This window comes from Prinia subflava, chromosome 18, assembly GCF_021018805.1.
Source record: "Prinia subflava isolate CZ2003 ecotype Zambia chromosome 18, Cam_Psub_1.2, whole genome shotgun sequence".
In the NCBI taxonomy this organism is placed as follows: Eukaryota; Metazoa; Chordata; class Aves; order Passeriformes; family Cisticolidae; genus Prinia; species Prinia subflava.
The window spans coordinates 3,761,665-3,774,875 of record NC_086264.1 but is presented as its reverse complement, the minus strand read 5'-3'; the positions used below and the strand labels follow the sequence as shown (position 1 = coordinate 3,774,875).

The 13,211-nt window shown below is 46.4% G+C and overlaps 1 protein-coding gene and 1 long non-coding RNA gene across 3 annotated transcripts in view; one reads left to right on the top strand and one right to left on the bottom strand.

The window, feature by feature from the left end:
- The window catches only part of ANTXR2 (ANTXR cell adhesion molecule 2), a 79,525-nt gene that overhangs the window by 35,537 nt on the left and 30,777 nt on the right, over positions 1 to 13,211 (top strand). Inside the window, exons 11-12 of the mRNA XM_063415019.1 lie at positions 6,724 to 6,802; positions 9,062 to 9,157. Coding sequence (XP_063271089.1) covers positions 6,724 to 6,802; positions 9,062 to 9,157 — 175 coding nt within the window. The remainder of the gene's footprint in view (positions 1 to 6,723; positions 6,803 to 9,061; positions 9,158 to 13,211) is intronic.
- The window catches only part of LOC134559815 (uncharacterized), a 64,321-nt gene continuing 57,920 nt past the window's right edge, over positions 6,811 to 13,211 (bottom strand). For both annotated transcript variants that reach the window (XR_010082590.1, XR_010082589.1), the window contains 2 exons: positions 10,275 to 10,527; positions 6,811 to 7,574 (listed from right to left, as the gene is read on the bottom strand). This is a non-coding gene — a long non-coding RNA (uncharacterized LOC134559815). The remainder of the gene's footprint in view (positions 7,575 to 10,274; positions 10,528 to 13,211) is intronic.

Below are 13,211 nucleotides of genomic sequence, written 5' to 3'. Positions count from 1 at the left end.
GATTTAAGTAGGCATATGGTATAGTTAAATGTGCTTTCAAAAACATTGGCCTGATTCTTCAAGCAAACACAAAATAAATATCTGAATAGCATGCGAGCCTATCCAGCACCGTTAGTGCTCTCAGAGGATGCACTTGAGTGCTCGGACTGACACACTAAGTGTCAGTGCCTCATGTTAGCATGGAACAGTTGTACTTCCCTCTAACAGTGCAAGTCTCAAAAGCAAGCAGGTAACAAGCTTGTAATTACACCTGACCTAGCAGCCATTGTCGTATCTTACTGCCTCAGTTTTGGCAGAACAGCCCACCCACACCTCTCACAGCTGGATTCATCCAGCAGTCCCCCTGCGCACACACAAGTCTAGCTCTGGAACTCACTGGGTGCTCACCTGAAACCCCTCTGCAACGCTGAGTTATCTGGTACCTCAGTCACACCTGCAGGTTACACTTCACCTTTGTCTCACTGTGTTCTACCAGATGGACAACAGACAAAGACCTGAAACAGTCTGTGTTATCACAAGATCCAAACTCACATTTAAAAGATGCCCCTGACAACCACCCCAGGTGTTTCTCCCACAGAAGCCACCCACAAATTTTGAGGTATACAATCCCTGTGATTTCGAGTGCACACAGGTACACACATGGCATCACCTGTTTAGTCCGACAGGCCCAGAACTTGGTCAGGGTCATGGAATTGTGCAAAATATCCCCTTGCCTGCCTGAATGAGTGCTGAGAAAGGTGTGTGGAACTTAAGTGAGTTTTCTGATAACATGGAAGGGAGTGGCTGAAAACCAGAGAGAGGAGAGAGTTAGTGTTGCATTCTATGGCTACCTTTGCTACTGTTATTTTTGTTTTGTCACTTCTTCTTCTTCTGAGAAAGGTAAAAATTTAGAAAAGCTGTTGTCAGCAAAAGCAGAGTGTTTGCAAGCTGCACTCAGTCTCACATGTCTTTCAGGGTCACTCAAGAAAGGATTCATATACTGTGGCTTGTTGAGCATCTCTGTTCTCTTTTTAACTAAGAAGTGACACTGAGCTCTTTCTGTGGTGCTGTTCACTAAGCAGCTTTACCACAGCCTTTGGGGCAATGTAGACAGGGTGTTATTTGGCCACAGAGCGAAATTACTCACTAACATAAGGGGCAGTGCTTGTGCTAAGGTCTGAGCCACTCAAGAGCTTGGCAGCTGGTGTCAGCATGCAAGTGTGGGTTTAAGGACCAATTTTCCAAGCCTCATTCTCAGTCTAAAATCTACATGGTAACTACTTGTCACTTGGAAAAAAACACTGTTCAGAGAGAAGGGGACCAATTAAAAGGAGAATTCAATGGGATTTACAAGTTAAGAGGCAGCATTTTGACTAAGATATTTCCCATTCCACATAACACTGGTCACTACTGTGGAAAGGCAAAAGTACAAAGAACCCAGTCACCTCTCAGAAGCCAGCTGTCCTTTGAGGTGCACCAAAGGAATGAGAGCAAGCAAGCTGCTGCTGGAGGTCCCAGCCCCCACAGTGAACTCTGGGCTCTCTCAACTGCTCCATCCTCTTCCAGCCTTGCTGGCCATCAGCCCACCAGCTCTCTGATATGGGGGATGTAGGTATTCCCAGAACCAGCAGAAGAGGAAGTCACCTGTGCTTCTCCCTTTTGACTTCCTGCTCAGCAACTGATAGGATACCAGCTCAAGGTCAGGCTGTTTTCACCTGTTCACTGTTGTTTTTACTGTTTCAGAGCCCCTGTGCTCAGGTGAAGGCAATACCCCCCCATCACTGCTGTGCCCATGGCCAGTCCAGATCTGGATGGGATATTGGCATTACCCCTCATTGCAAACAGCTGTGCTTCCCCTGCAGTCCTGGGCAGGGAGCAATAGGGGATCAGAACTGCTCCCCATCTGCACCGATACTTTTCAGTGCAAACTCACTGAGGTGAAGCATTTATTTTAGGCATTTTCTTTTATTTCCCTACATAACATTTTGTTCTAACAAAAATAAAAGACAGTATGCTTCCCAGTGTCTGGTGCTCGCATGGGACAACCTTCCTCCTCCAGAATAGCCAGAGAAATCAACTCAGGTGAGGAGAAGGCAGAAATAGGGCTGGATTAGGCTTAATGTCTGTTATAAATATTAATTTCTGCAAATATTTTAGAAATACATTTAGTCTGACACAATTAGGGTATAATGGGACCTATTCACAGATGGAAACATCCTCAATGAATTGTATAGGCTAACAGGCCCCTCAGCCATATGGATGTGGTGTTAAGATCAGTAGTAATTTCTGGCGCAGTCCTTCACATCCCTCCTAGAGCACACAGTGTTCCCAAAGCATTAGTGAGGACTGCGTGAGCAGAACTAAGTGCTGCAAATTATGCAGTGGCCATAGGATCCCGAGCTGAATTAATAGTCTAATTTAACAGAATAATGATGTTTCATACCCTGCTACTGCAGGTTCCCATGATTCCACAACATCAGAGCTAGTTCCTCGCTGGCTTCCTGTTCTCTCACATTCCCTAGGAGTTCCCAGCAGTGAAAGTTTGTGTCTCTCTGCCCTTGTGTCCTGTTCCGAGGAAAGTCAAGCCCAGACAGATAGGATATTGGACACGTGGCTGCAAAAGCTAAAGGGTTCTGAAGTAACAAGAGGTAGTCCTAAAGAACTATCATCTGAATCAGTGAACCAGTGCTAAGCTACACCAAGAGGGGCAGGGGGAAACGTTTGTACTAATTCTTTACCAGAATCCCCAAACACCATAAAGAATTCCAGGATTATTGGGTCTTGCTAACCTCAGGAAAATACTCAGTGCTCCTTTTTATGCCTGTGTGACTGATGGGAAGAAGACACCTGTGACCACTTCTCATAATTGTAGGCCATGTTCTGTCCCACACACAGTTCCCACTGAGTGAATGGTCCCAGCTCTCCCTGGGCAGAGCTGGTTGTGGTGTAGCTGGCTGGGACTGCACCAAGCATGTTAGGCAGGACTGGAACCCTGCTCCAGGAGAACTGTCCTTGTCCTTATGCAGCTGAGGCTGTAGGTCTGTGAAGAACACCATACCCAGAAGCCCAGCTGGAAATCCCTTCCTCTGTGTGTTGCCTCCTTCTGCAGCAGGGATGAGTCCCTGGATGCAGAGTCATCTTTGTGGTCCTGGAGTGTTTTTTAACAGAGCCCAGGGAACAAGTCCTCTCTGCTTGGGTCAGGGAGAATGGAGGGCTAAATGTTTACTGTACCCCAGTAAGCAGTGGCCAAAACCATCAGAGTGAATTTGGTCAAATGGCGTCCATATTATTAAGCTAGCCATTATTTCATGAAGGCAGTGATGGAAAGGAAGTACCCTTTAAATACACAGACTTTTTTTGCCTTCCTCCTATGTACAGCATTTTTATTATTTTAGTGCATGCATTTGATTCTGAAGTACCTTTGTCACTGTAATTTTAGTAACTTTTTGAGCAGTTGCCAGTTTAATTTCCAATGAGTGAAAATTGGAGGTAAATTATTTATTACTTCCAGCAAATGTCTTTCACAATTGTATTTAATTTTTTCATCTTTTTAAATGAATCATAAAATGGCAGTCTTTTAGTAGCTTCCCATAAAGTAAGGAGCAAATGAATACTTTGCAAATAGGTTACCGTAGATGGAAATGTCAGCTGTATTTCACAGGGAATGGGAGGCTTTAGACCAGAGTTGCAGTAACATATGGCACTGGGCCACATTCCTGTGCTGTCACAATAAACCAGCAGTGGGCATGAGGGAAGGAATTGCAACTGTTTGGTCTCCTCAAGTTACATTTTTGGGTAAATTGTGTATTAGGATGGGCAGGAGCCAGGCCCTAGGCAGCTTCAAGTTGCAAGAGTCTTGTGGTTACTTTTGTTCAGAAATGAGAACATTTTTGAAAAGCTCTTTTCAGACTTAAGTTTTCCAGGATTGGTTCCCATCCAAAAAGAGATACTGCACAGACAACGGATAGGAAAATCCCTTCCACATGGAGGACGGGCCATGAACTGTAAATGAAAGGCAGTTTTCCTAGTACAGTGAAAAGGGCTTGAAGTTCAGACTGCTGGAAAGGTGCACTTCAGGTGCTGAGGTAGAGGCAGAGCAGCAGGGTTTGTGCTGCACAGCATTGTAATTACTCATGCTCCTTTGCCAGCTCTCTGATTCCACCTTGCTCAGATGCAGTGTCAGAAGGGAACAGAGGATGGGAATGAGCATCCTGGCTCAAAGCCCTGGAAAACCACTGTCTGTGGGCGCTGCTGGGGTTTTGAGGAGGTGTGAGCAGGGCTCCACTGCCTTTCCCCAGAGCCTGGCCCCTGCAGCCCTGTGTGTTTAGCTGCACAGAGAGGAGCTACTCAGCTCTGCGTGTTCCTGGTGCCAGGCTGTAGGATGGTGGCTGTAGGATGCCAGTGCTGTGGAATGCCCCCAGGGGGCTGTGGCAACAACATTGCCTGACTCTCGAGGGGGTTTATTTGAGGGGCTCTGAGGAGATACCCCACTCTTTGGCAGCTTTCCAAAGCTCAGCCCTCAGCTGGGATCTGTGCTGGTACAAAACCAGTACAGCTTCACACTTCACTGGTGAACCAGGGCTGTGCCAAAAGCTGCCTGGCTGCAGGGACAGGAATGTTCTCTTGACCTAGCAATACTGAGCTCCACTGGAGGAACTTGGCCTGCACACAACACTGACAATCATCAGTGGGAAATGCAGTGGCCCAAGAAATGGGGTCACTGCTGCTTGTTGTTTTCATTTCAGAATATTTTCAGTTTCGGCAGTGCTGAGCTAAATGGCTCACACATGTGGCCGGTTGCTGGTAAACATTAGGATGTGTTCGTGTACTAGTCTGTCTCTGAGCTGTGTGTGAAGGAGTAGCAGAAGCAGGACACCTCTTTCTGGGACTCCCAGTTTAAGGGGCAGTGTTTGTATGAATCACAAGTACCCACAGCCTAGCAAACAGGTGGCTGCTCAAGAAATGAAAGAACGTATCTGGTATTCCCTACAGCCATGACAGTCTCAGGGAAGGAGTGCTTTTCTGTGTTGACAGGTTCATCCTTTTGAAGATGAGGTAATTATCTGTGTGGATTCACTTCCAGAACTGAGCAGGTATGATCAGCTCCAGTGACATCTCCAGTGGCTTATCCCTGCAGCAGAGTATCAGGGAATTGGTAGGGCAGGGCTGCCCTCCTGCAGTGTGTCCATGTTGGAGCTGATTGCTCAGTAAGCCTGCTCCCTGGGATCTGTCAGTGCGTCAAGAGTGGGAGTGCGGGGCCACAGGGCTGCAGGCACTGGTTGGCACGTGGCACTGGGGCTGTGAAATGCAATCCCAGGTAGTACCTATTATAAATAGGAATGGTTACTGTGATGCAAAAAGCAAGGTGTACAGTGGGCTCCAATCCACTGGGAAATCTTTGCTATTTTACAGAATGTTTCATACCACCCAGTGATGTCAAAGACATGTCGAGGTCCCCAGGATGCCAGGGAATGATCCTTTTGTTTAGTGTGGCTTACATGTTTTATCCAGGTGTGTTTTGTGTCTCTGTTCTGCTCCATTTGCTAGCAAAGACCATTGACCAAACCAGCCTCATTCCTCACTAGTGGCATTCGAGGCAAGACTCAAGAGTGCCAGGGCACACAGGGCTGGTGGGGCAGCTGCAGGAGTGTGTGAGCAGCTCAGCCTGGGGGTCCTTCTCTCCCCCAGGGGAGGCAGGAAACCCTCCTGCCCTGCAGTTCCAGGAGTATTTGGCCAAACCTAAGCAGAATCCTCATGCTGGAATTTCCCCCAGAATTCCTCATTACAATGCCGAAACAAATAACTGGAATTAAAAATAATAAAAAGCATCACATCTTAAAAAAAGTCATCATTGACCAAAGTTTCACTGTGGTTTGATTTATTGCTCTGCACAGGAATCAAATAGCTTTAGGTTTTTTTATTGTTTCTGATTCACTTATTCCAGTGAATTCCAATTAGAAGAGTTATTCTTTCTGTTGAATCAATTATTCAGAACCAATCATTTAAAAATTAGTTTAGTGGAAGCAACTCACTTCATTTTTCCTAAAACTGAAGAAGAAATTAGCCAAATTAGCTAAAATAGCTTTGAACTCCATATTGACTACAGTGTTTGTGCCAGAATAAAAACTCATGACATGTAAGAACGGTGTAAATGATTAATCATTTTAGTTCATGGATATCTACATTTTTATTTAATTAAATCTATGCATAACATAAACTGTCTGAATCCTCGGAATCCAAGCCAGAGAAGCTGAGGAGTCTTCTTCTGTTTAACATCCACCATGTGTTGTTTTCTCGTAGGGTTAATTTGTAAAATGTAAACCACATACCATTTGTATGCAGTGTTTGGGGCTATTTATAGCAAGTCCTGACCATTTATAATTATCCGACATCTTTAACCATAATGTCTGTGTGTGACTAAGAGATGGTTATGGAACAGACAAAACACTGCTACTTTTACAGTTTAACTTCAGTTTATTTTATGTTAAAATTTTGGGAGTATTTTCTGCTCTGTGGAATGGGGAAGGGATATTCTCTACTTGGACAGCTCTTTGTCAAGGAGACCAAACTTATTCCTGAGCAGACCAAACTTTTTCCCAAATAGGAATAAGCACAGGCTTCCATTTCACCTCTGAGGACACTCCCTGTGGAGCAGAGGCTGTAGGTACAAGTGCCTGTGGAGCAGGTATGAGCCTTTCTTGGCTGTTCCATGGCTGCTCATGTTTCTTCTTTGTCTCTTGGCAGAACCCTGGAGGTTTTGGTGAGTTTGAATGAAGGCCAGTCTTTCATGTCCAGCTCGTTAATCATCACTGCTTCAGAGTGTGTAAGTGAATGACTTCATAACTCCTTGTAAAATCCCCACACCCCATTTCTCTTTGGGCTTTGCCATTGCAAGACCTCAGAGTGGAGAACCTCTGCTTCCACTTTCCTGTGCAAAGCTGCGTATTTCAAAGTACTGGGAGGCTTCTGTGCCCTCAGAGACCTGCTCACTGTAGATACCATGTTCTGGTGGCCAGGCGTAATGGTCACCTGGGGTCCCATTCCTGGCTTTTCCCTGAGTAGGACTGGAGGGAGCAGATGGGCACAAGCTTGGCCCTTCAGCCTGGGCGTGGAGAGACATTACAATCCTACAGTGGTACTAATGCTCTGTAACTCTGGGGCCTCAGTAAGGAGTGTAGACTCCTAGCTCTTGTTCATCAGGGGAGACAGCCTGTCCAAGCAAAGGCCAGAGTATCCCACTTACACCTGGAAGTGAGGCAGTGTGAACATTCTTCTAAGTCTGATCACAGACTTAGAGATAAAAACTACTCCTGGAAGAAATCACACTTGTGCAGCCAGTGACTTTTCTAACTTATACATTTTTGCTGTCCTTTAATTCCTTTTGTATTACACAGGACAGCTGGAATTTGTGGAGGGAGACAACAAGCACACTGTGTTGAGCACGTGTTGTGCAAGTGGGCCTTTAAATGTGTCTTACCTCAAGTGTGATTTGAGAGCAGCTTTTCCATTGGGCATGGAGCACGGAGAGAATCTCTTTTGCCCATCAATGCCCATGCATTGATCCTAACATGATTTCTTTGCTCATAGATCAGTAACTGAAAAGAGAAAAAATGAGATTTTTAATCTGTTCATTTAAATCCTCACCATTCATGCAGCTGTAGAAATCAGACATCCAGTGCAGCCCTGCAGTTTGAGGAGGGGAAGCCTAACTGAGCTGGGAGCTGAAGGAACACACAGATCCCAAATCAGAGTTCTCTGCTTCAGAGCCTCTGTCAGTTGGCAAAATGCCAGCTGTACACTCAAACAGGGTGGTTGAGGGCTGTGCAGTACAGGAGCTGCTGCAGCCCAGCTGCAGCCTGCCTGTACCTCTGCCCTCGCAGAGAATGCAGCACATGGTGCCCTGTAAGAGCTGCCAGGAGTGCACAAAGAGAGAACGGAAAAGCCCTGATGCAAAGCAGCTCAGAGCGAGGTGCTGGGCATGGCCTTCCCACTATGCTGCATGGCAGCTCTGCTGCTCTGTGCTCACAGCCTGCCCTGGCAGGAAGCAGAGAGGTTCAGATGTGCACAGCAGCAGGAAGAGTGTCTCAGCAGCCTTTTTTGTCTCTTTCTGGTTTCTGCTCTTGGCCTGTGCTGCAGCAAAGGCAGCTCCACACAAGAACTGCAGTTTCCATAGTAGCAGATGGGCAACTCAAGAAATGGGTCACTGCTAGAACTGCTTACTAATTCTGGGAGCTGAGCAGCTGATGGCTGACTGAGAGATGAGTTACAAGTTACAGCCTCCCAACAAACACAGGTTACTGCAGTGAAAACAAACAAAAATACACGGCATTAGGCACCCAGGCACCATTGTACCTGTGTGCCTCACTGCACCTGGGATATGGCTCTGTTCCACTCCCATGTGCAGTGGAGCACCTCTGGGTTAGAACTGTTCACACAGTATTCCAGTCTCAATGATTGCTTGTGTCTCTCCTTTCTTTTTTCCCAGCTGAAGTCTGAATAACTCTTATTTTCCTAGGGATGTTGTTGTGTTTCTGCCAGTGTTGTTCTAAAAGCCTAGAAGTGTAGGAATAAAGACATCACCAGGAAGTGGGTTGGAGGTATGGGAGGTGTGGGAGGTGGGCTGCTCAGTTCTGCATACAAGTGTTGCTGGAAGCAGGAACACTCCTTCCTTCAGTTTCAGGTTCCCAGAGCATGGCTGCAGAGGGTCAGTGTGACACAGTCTGTGCAGGAGTGTGGGTGATCAGCATCAAAGCATCATGGGTGTACTGTTCATAGAGATGCCTTAAAATCTCGCTGTGTGCTCCTCAGTCCATGTATGAGACTTGTGTCTTCATGGAAAAGAAGGGCAAAACCTCTTATCCACAGGCTTAGGATGAGACTTCCCCTGGCTGTGTCTGATGGCTCATTCTTTAGCAGGCAATGGACTCTCTATTTTCCTCAAGCTGGGCCTCATTCTGATGTCAGGGTTATCAGTTTTATGAGTTTTACATCAGAAGGAACCCCCTGACCTGAGCAGAACTAACGCCAGCTTTTGGGGTGAGCAGGTGAAGCAGCACTGACACTGTCCCTGCTGTCTCTGCAGTCCAGTGGTGTGGCAGCGCTCATTGCCGTCCTTGTGCTGTTGCTGCTGGTGGCACTTGGCCTGCTCTGGTGGTTCTGGCCCCTCTGCTGCAAAGTGGTGAGTACAGACTGTGGGGAACATCCCCTGCCCCCTGAACCATGGGTAGGAAACACAGATTCTGCAGGAAACCAGTTAAGTGATGGGGAGGCAGCTCTGGGGCAGCTTGTGACAGGCAGGAAAGGGCTGGGAAGAGTAGCTCCAGCACTGGGGCTCCACTGTGCACGGCCCTGCCTGTCTGAGTTGCACACACAGGAACCAGCACCAGCACAGTGCTGTTACTGGGAATGGGGTAGCCTTAATCGTGTGCAGATGTTACCCTGAAATCAAGGACCACTTTAAAACTGCTCTCAGTAAAATTGATATTTGTAGTCCATTATGGGCTCTCAGGTTGGAAATCCCTATTTTTTTTCATAATCCCTGCACACATCCATCTCTTTATCTGAATGCACTCTCTACCCTCACCCCAGCAGCAGCAGTGTTGCTCACTTGAACCCTACCATTCTTTTCTGAGTGAGCGGGGAAGTTTATTATTCATTCAGCTCAAGGACAGCATGGAGGACTTGGGAAATGGAGATAGCTTCCCTGGTCTGGGTTCCTGTTCTTGTCTGGGGCTTGTGGAATGTGGGGCAGAGAGGAACTGGCCTTCTCACCTAACAATGCTGCAGCCCTTGTGATGCAGGGGGTCCATCAGGCCCCTGGCTGTATAAGGTCAGGAAATCTCACCCTCCATCTGCACCCTCACAGTCTGAGGTTCCTGAGATGAGAACAAAAAGCCTTGCTTGTTCTCCACAGCACAGGGTGAGCATAAATCCAGGGAGCTTCCTGTTAATCACCTCACCTCCACTTTATTTTATATGGTGGGCCTCCCCGTGTAAAAGGACACTGGATATCAGTAAAAGAAGCAGGTTCCTGGTCTTCTTATTTAAAAAAACCCCACCTTGATTCATAAACCAGCTTCATAAGTTAAAATACCTACATGAAGCAGTCCAGTGGATAGTTCTACATTATCCATTCCAGCTTCATAAAACAGTAATTCTTCAAATGTTTGTGCCCTCTATGTTTCCTCCCACTTCCTGTGGATACTATTTGTTACTTCAAAAGAAAAGGTAATCTTAGGCCTCTTTGCTACCACACTGCTGAGTTGCAAGCCCACATGCTGTTGCAGTGAACCTACTGCGGAATACTGATCCTTCCTTCTGGTTTTACTGGCTGGTCCTTGTGTGCCGTTACTGCTGTGCCTCAGTTCCTGCCCTTCTCTCCTACACATGAAGCTTGGATATCCGTCACGTGGAAGGACCACTTGTGGCTTAGTAGTCCTGGGCTTCAGGGCAGCATCCTTGAGGAGAGAGGCAGCATTAGGGCCAGGCAGGACCTGCTCTTCCCTTCCTCTGGCTCTGCTTCCCTGGCAGAGCACAGCGTCTGATTTCCTGAAACAAAGCAGGAGCACAGGAGTCAGATTCCAATGGAAAAGAGAGGTACAGGGTGTTGTGGGCAGAACAAGTGTCTGGAGCCAGGCAGGTATGTTGCCCCCCTGCTTGTGGGCCCAGATCCATCCTGTCTGGGGCTTGCTCTCACAATGTTCCATGGTGTGAGTCCCATGGACACTCAGAGGGTGGGGCAGGGGGACTCCTCTTCCTTTTCCTTCCTTGTCCCCCACTTTCAAGGATTTCACTGTGACAGTTCTGTCACTTGTCCCTCGCTGTGGAACATACGATTACAGCAAGCTGGCTGTAGGCTTTGTGCTGACGTCTCCTAATGCCCACATCATGGAGTGGCAGAGAAGTGTTAATGAGTGGATCAGAGGCACTGCTGCCTCAAGCACCAACTCCTCCTTTTTTTAAATGATTTTTTAAAAGAAATCAGCTCTTCTCCAAACTCAAACCTCCATTCGTTGCAACTCACTATAGGAGATGGAGCTTTGCCCAGATAGCCTGATGATAAAACCAAACAAACTGAGGAAGCCACCCATCTCTCCATGAGGCTGATAAGACAGCAGCATTATTCAGAGGCTTTATCATTGAAACAATTGAATCCTGCTCAGGAAAAGTTAATTTACAATACTCTGGTCTTCCTCTGTGCAGTTCTGTGTGCAGCTCCATGCAGAGCTGCACGTGTGCCTTGGATTTCTCTTTTTCATAAACAGCTTTCTACTGATCTCACTTGGAATATCACGTGATTGAAAAGAATCCTTGTGTGTGCATGTGTGATTCGTGTGTGTGTGTGAGAGCCTGTGGAAGCATAAGGATGCAGGCATTGACATTCCAGTGCTGTCAGCAGGGTGAGGAGCTGCTACTCAAAGCAGATTATTTTCTCACACCACTGTCACTTTTAAAACAAATTTTATTTTCTGAAGCCATTAGAAGTAATAGCTGATTATTGCATTGCTTGGCTTTAAACTGAATTTCCCCTCAAATTTCAGGGAGTTTGGGAGCTGGCACAGGATTAGATCATCCACTTGAGGAGATGAGCAAAAGTTGCCTTATTAACTATTGCCTTAGGAAGCCATAGTGAGCTCAAACAAGTCAGCTTTCCCTTGATTGTCCAGGATGGGAATTGTGATTTCTACATGCCCAATGGGGACAGAGCCCACAGGAATTCCATCCCTCATCACGGAGAGGTTTGCTGGGCAAAGCGAGGGCAGTGCCATTTCATATAGGTACATACAAATGTACCTAGGAGGACCTTCTCTTGTACAGTCTGCAGGCCTAACAGAGAGAGAGAGACTGTTTTGGGATGATGGTTAGGGACAGGTAAAATGGAAATAAAGACAGAAAGTAAATAAGGTGGCCCTTCCTTGAGTGAAAGCGCTGGTTTACTGTTTCCAGTCTCGTAATTGCTTTCAGCGAGAATGAAATATTTTCAAGCTTTGACAAAAAATCCTACTCAGCATCCAAGTATCTCTTAGGATCTGTCCCACGATCCCTCTGTGTTATTGTTTCATGTAAAGTTAGGGTAATAATGCCAGTGTGGCTCTCAGGAATGTTTCACTAATTAAATAATTACTGTCTGTTAAGTATGCTGGAAACTCCTGATGGCTGGGAAGAAAAAGTGTTCAGAACTACTTAGAGAAAAGTAATGTCTGGCATGGTTTTGCAATATTCTAACAGCAAAGGAATGGGAATGTGTAGTTGAAATCTACAGGTCACTTTCCAACCCACCCAAATCATTCTGAGCTTGACAAATGGGCCATTCTGTATCTTAAATCTGAAGGGCTGTGGAAAACTGGTACCAGGGGTGCCATAAGTAATTTCTTCTGTTGGTCAGAATTCCTTTATGCACTGCTGAAAGTCCATAGCCTGTTTAGACAGTCAGTAGTAACTATCTGGGTGGCACTGAGAATTGAAATGTAAATCAAGATGGAAAATGCTATTGATCAAGAAAAATATGTTTCTTTCATGTATTATGCAGTGATATTGTTCATAGGCAGTGTTTAATGGAAGTACTAAAATTAAATAGTGCAGAGTGAATGAAATATTTCCATTAAGTTACTTAAAATCTGTAAGATTTTGATTGAGGTGTTTGTCAGCATGGACAGTTTTGGATATGTTTGTGTAATACCAAGGCATGGTAAGAACAGACTCCTTGATACTCATGGTATGTTTTTTAATCATTTCCAGGCAATACCCAAGTCCAAAACATGGCCCAGTGTCACCAAAGAACTTACTGTTGGCTTACAAACCTGATTTTCTTGTGGAGGAATGGCTGTGCATTAGTTTTCAGCCGAATCAGTAAAGAGGGTCCCTTGCCTGCCCCTCCCCTGCTGGGACTGTCAGTACTGGGCATTCTCGGAGCTTTACAGTGTGGATGTGACAAAGGGAATGGGAAAAGACTAGAAGAGATTTAAACAGAGGTGTAAAAAATGCTCCCAGGAATGGGCCTCACCCAGAGCAGTGTCAGAAGTGTGGGAGTGTGACTGCAGTGCAGGCACTGCACAGTCATGGAGCTGGGAGGTGGGAAATGAGAGGGCTGTGGAAGGCCTGGGACATCCAGAGGTGAAACCTGAGCTGCCAGAAAGCATTTCACACTTGTCACTGGACCAGAGACTCCCCAGCAGCATGGCAGCAGCAGCAGCGGCAGCTCGGCCCATGGCTGTGCAGGACCTCACACAGGC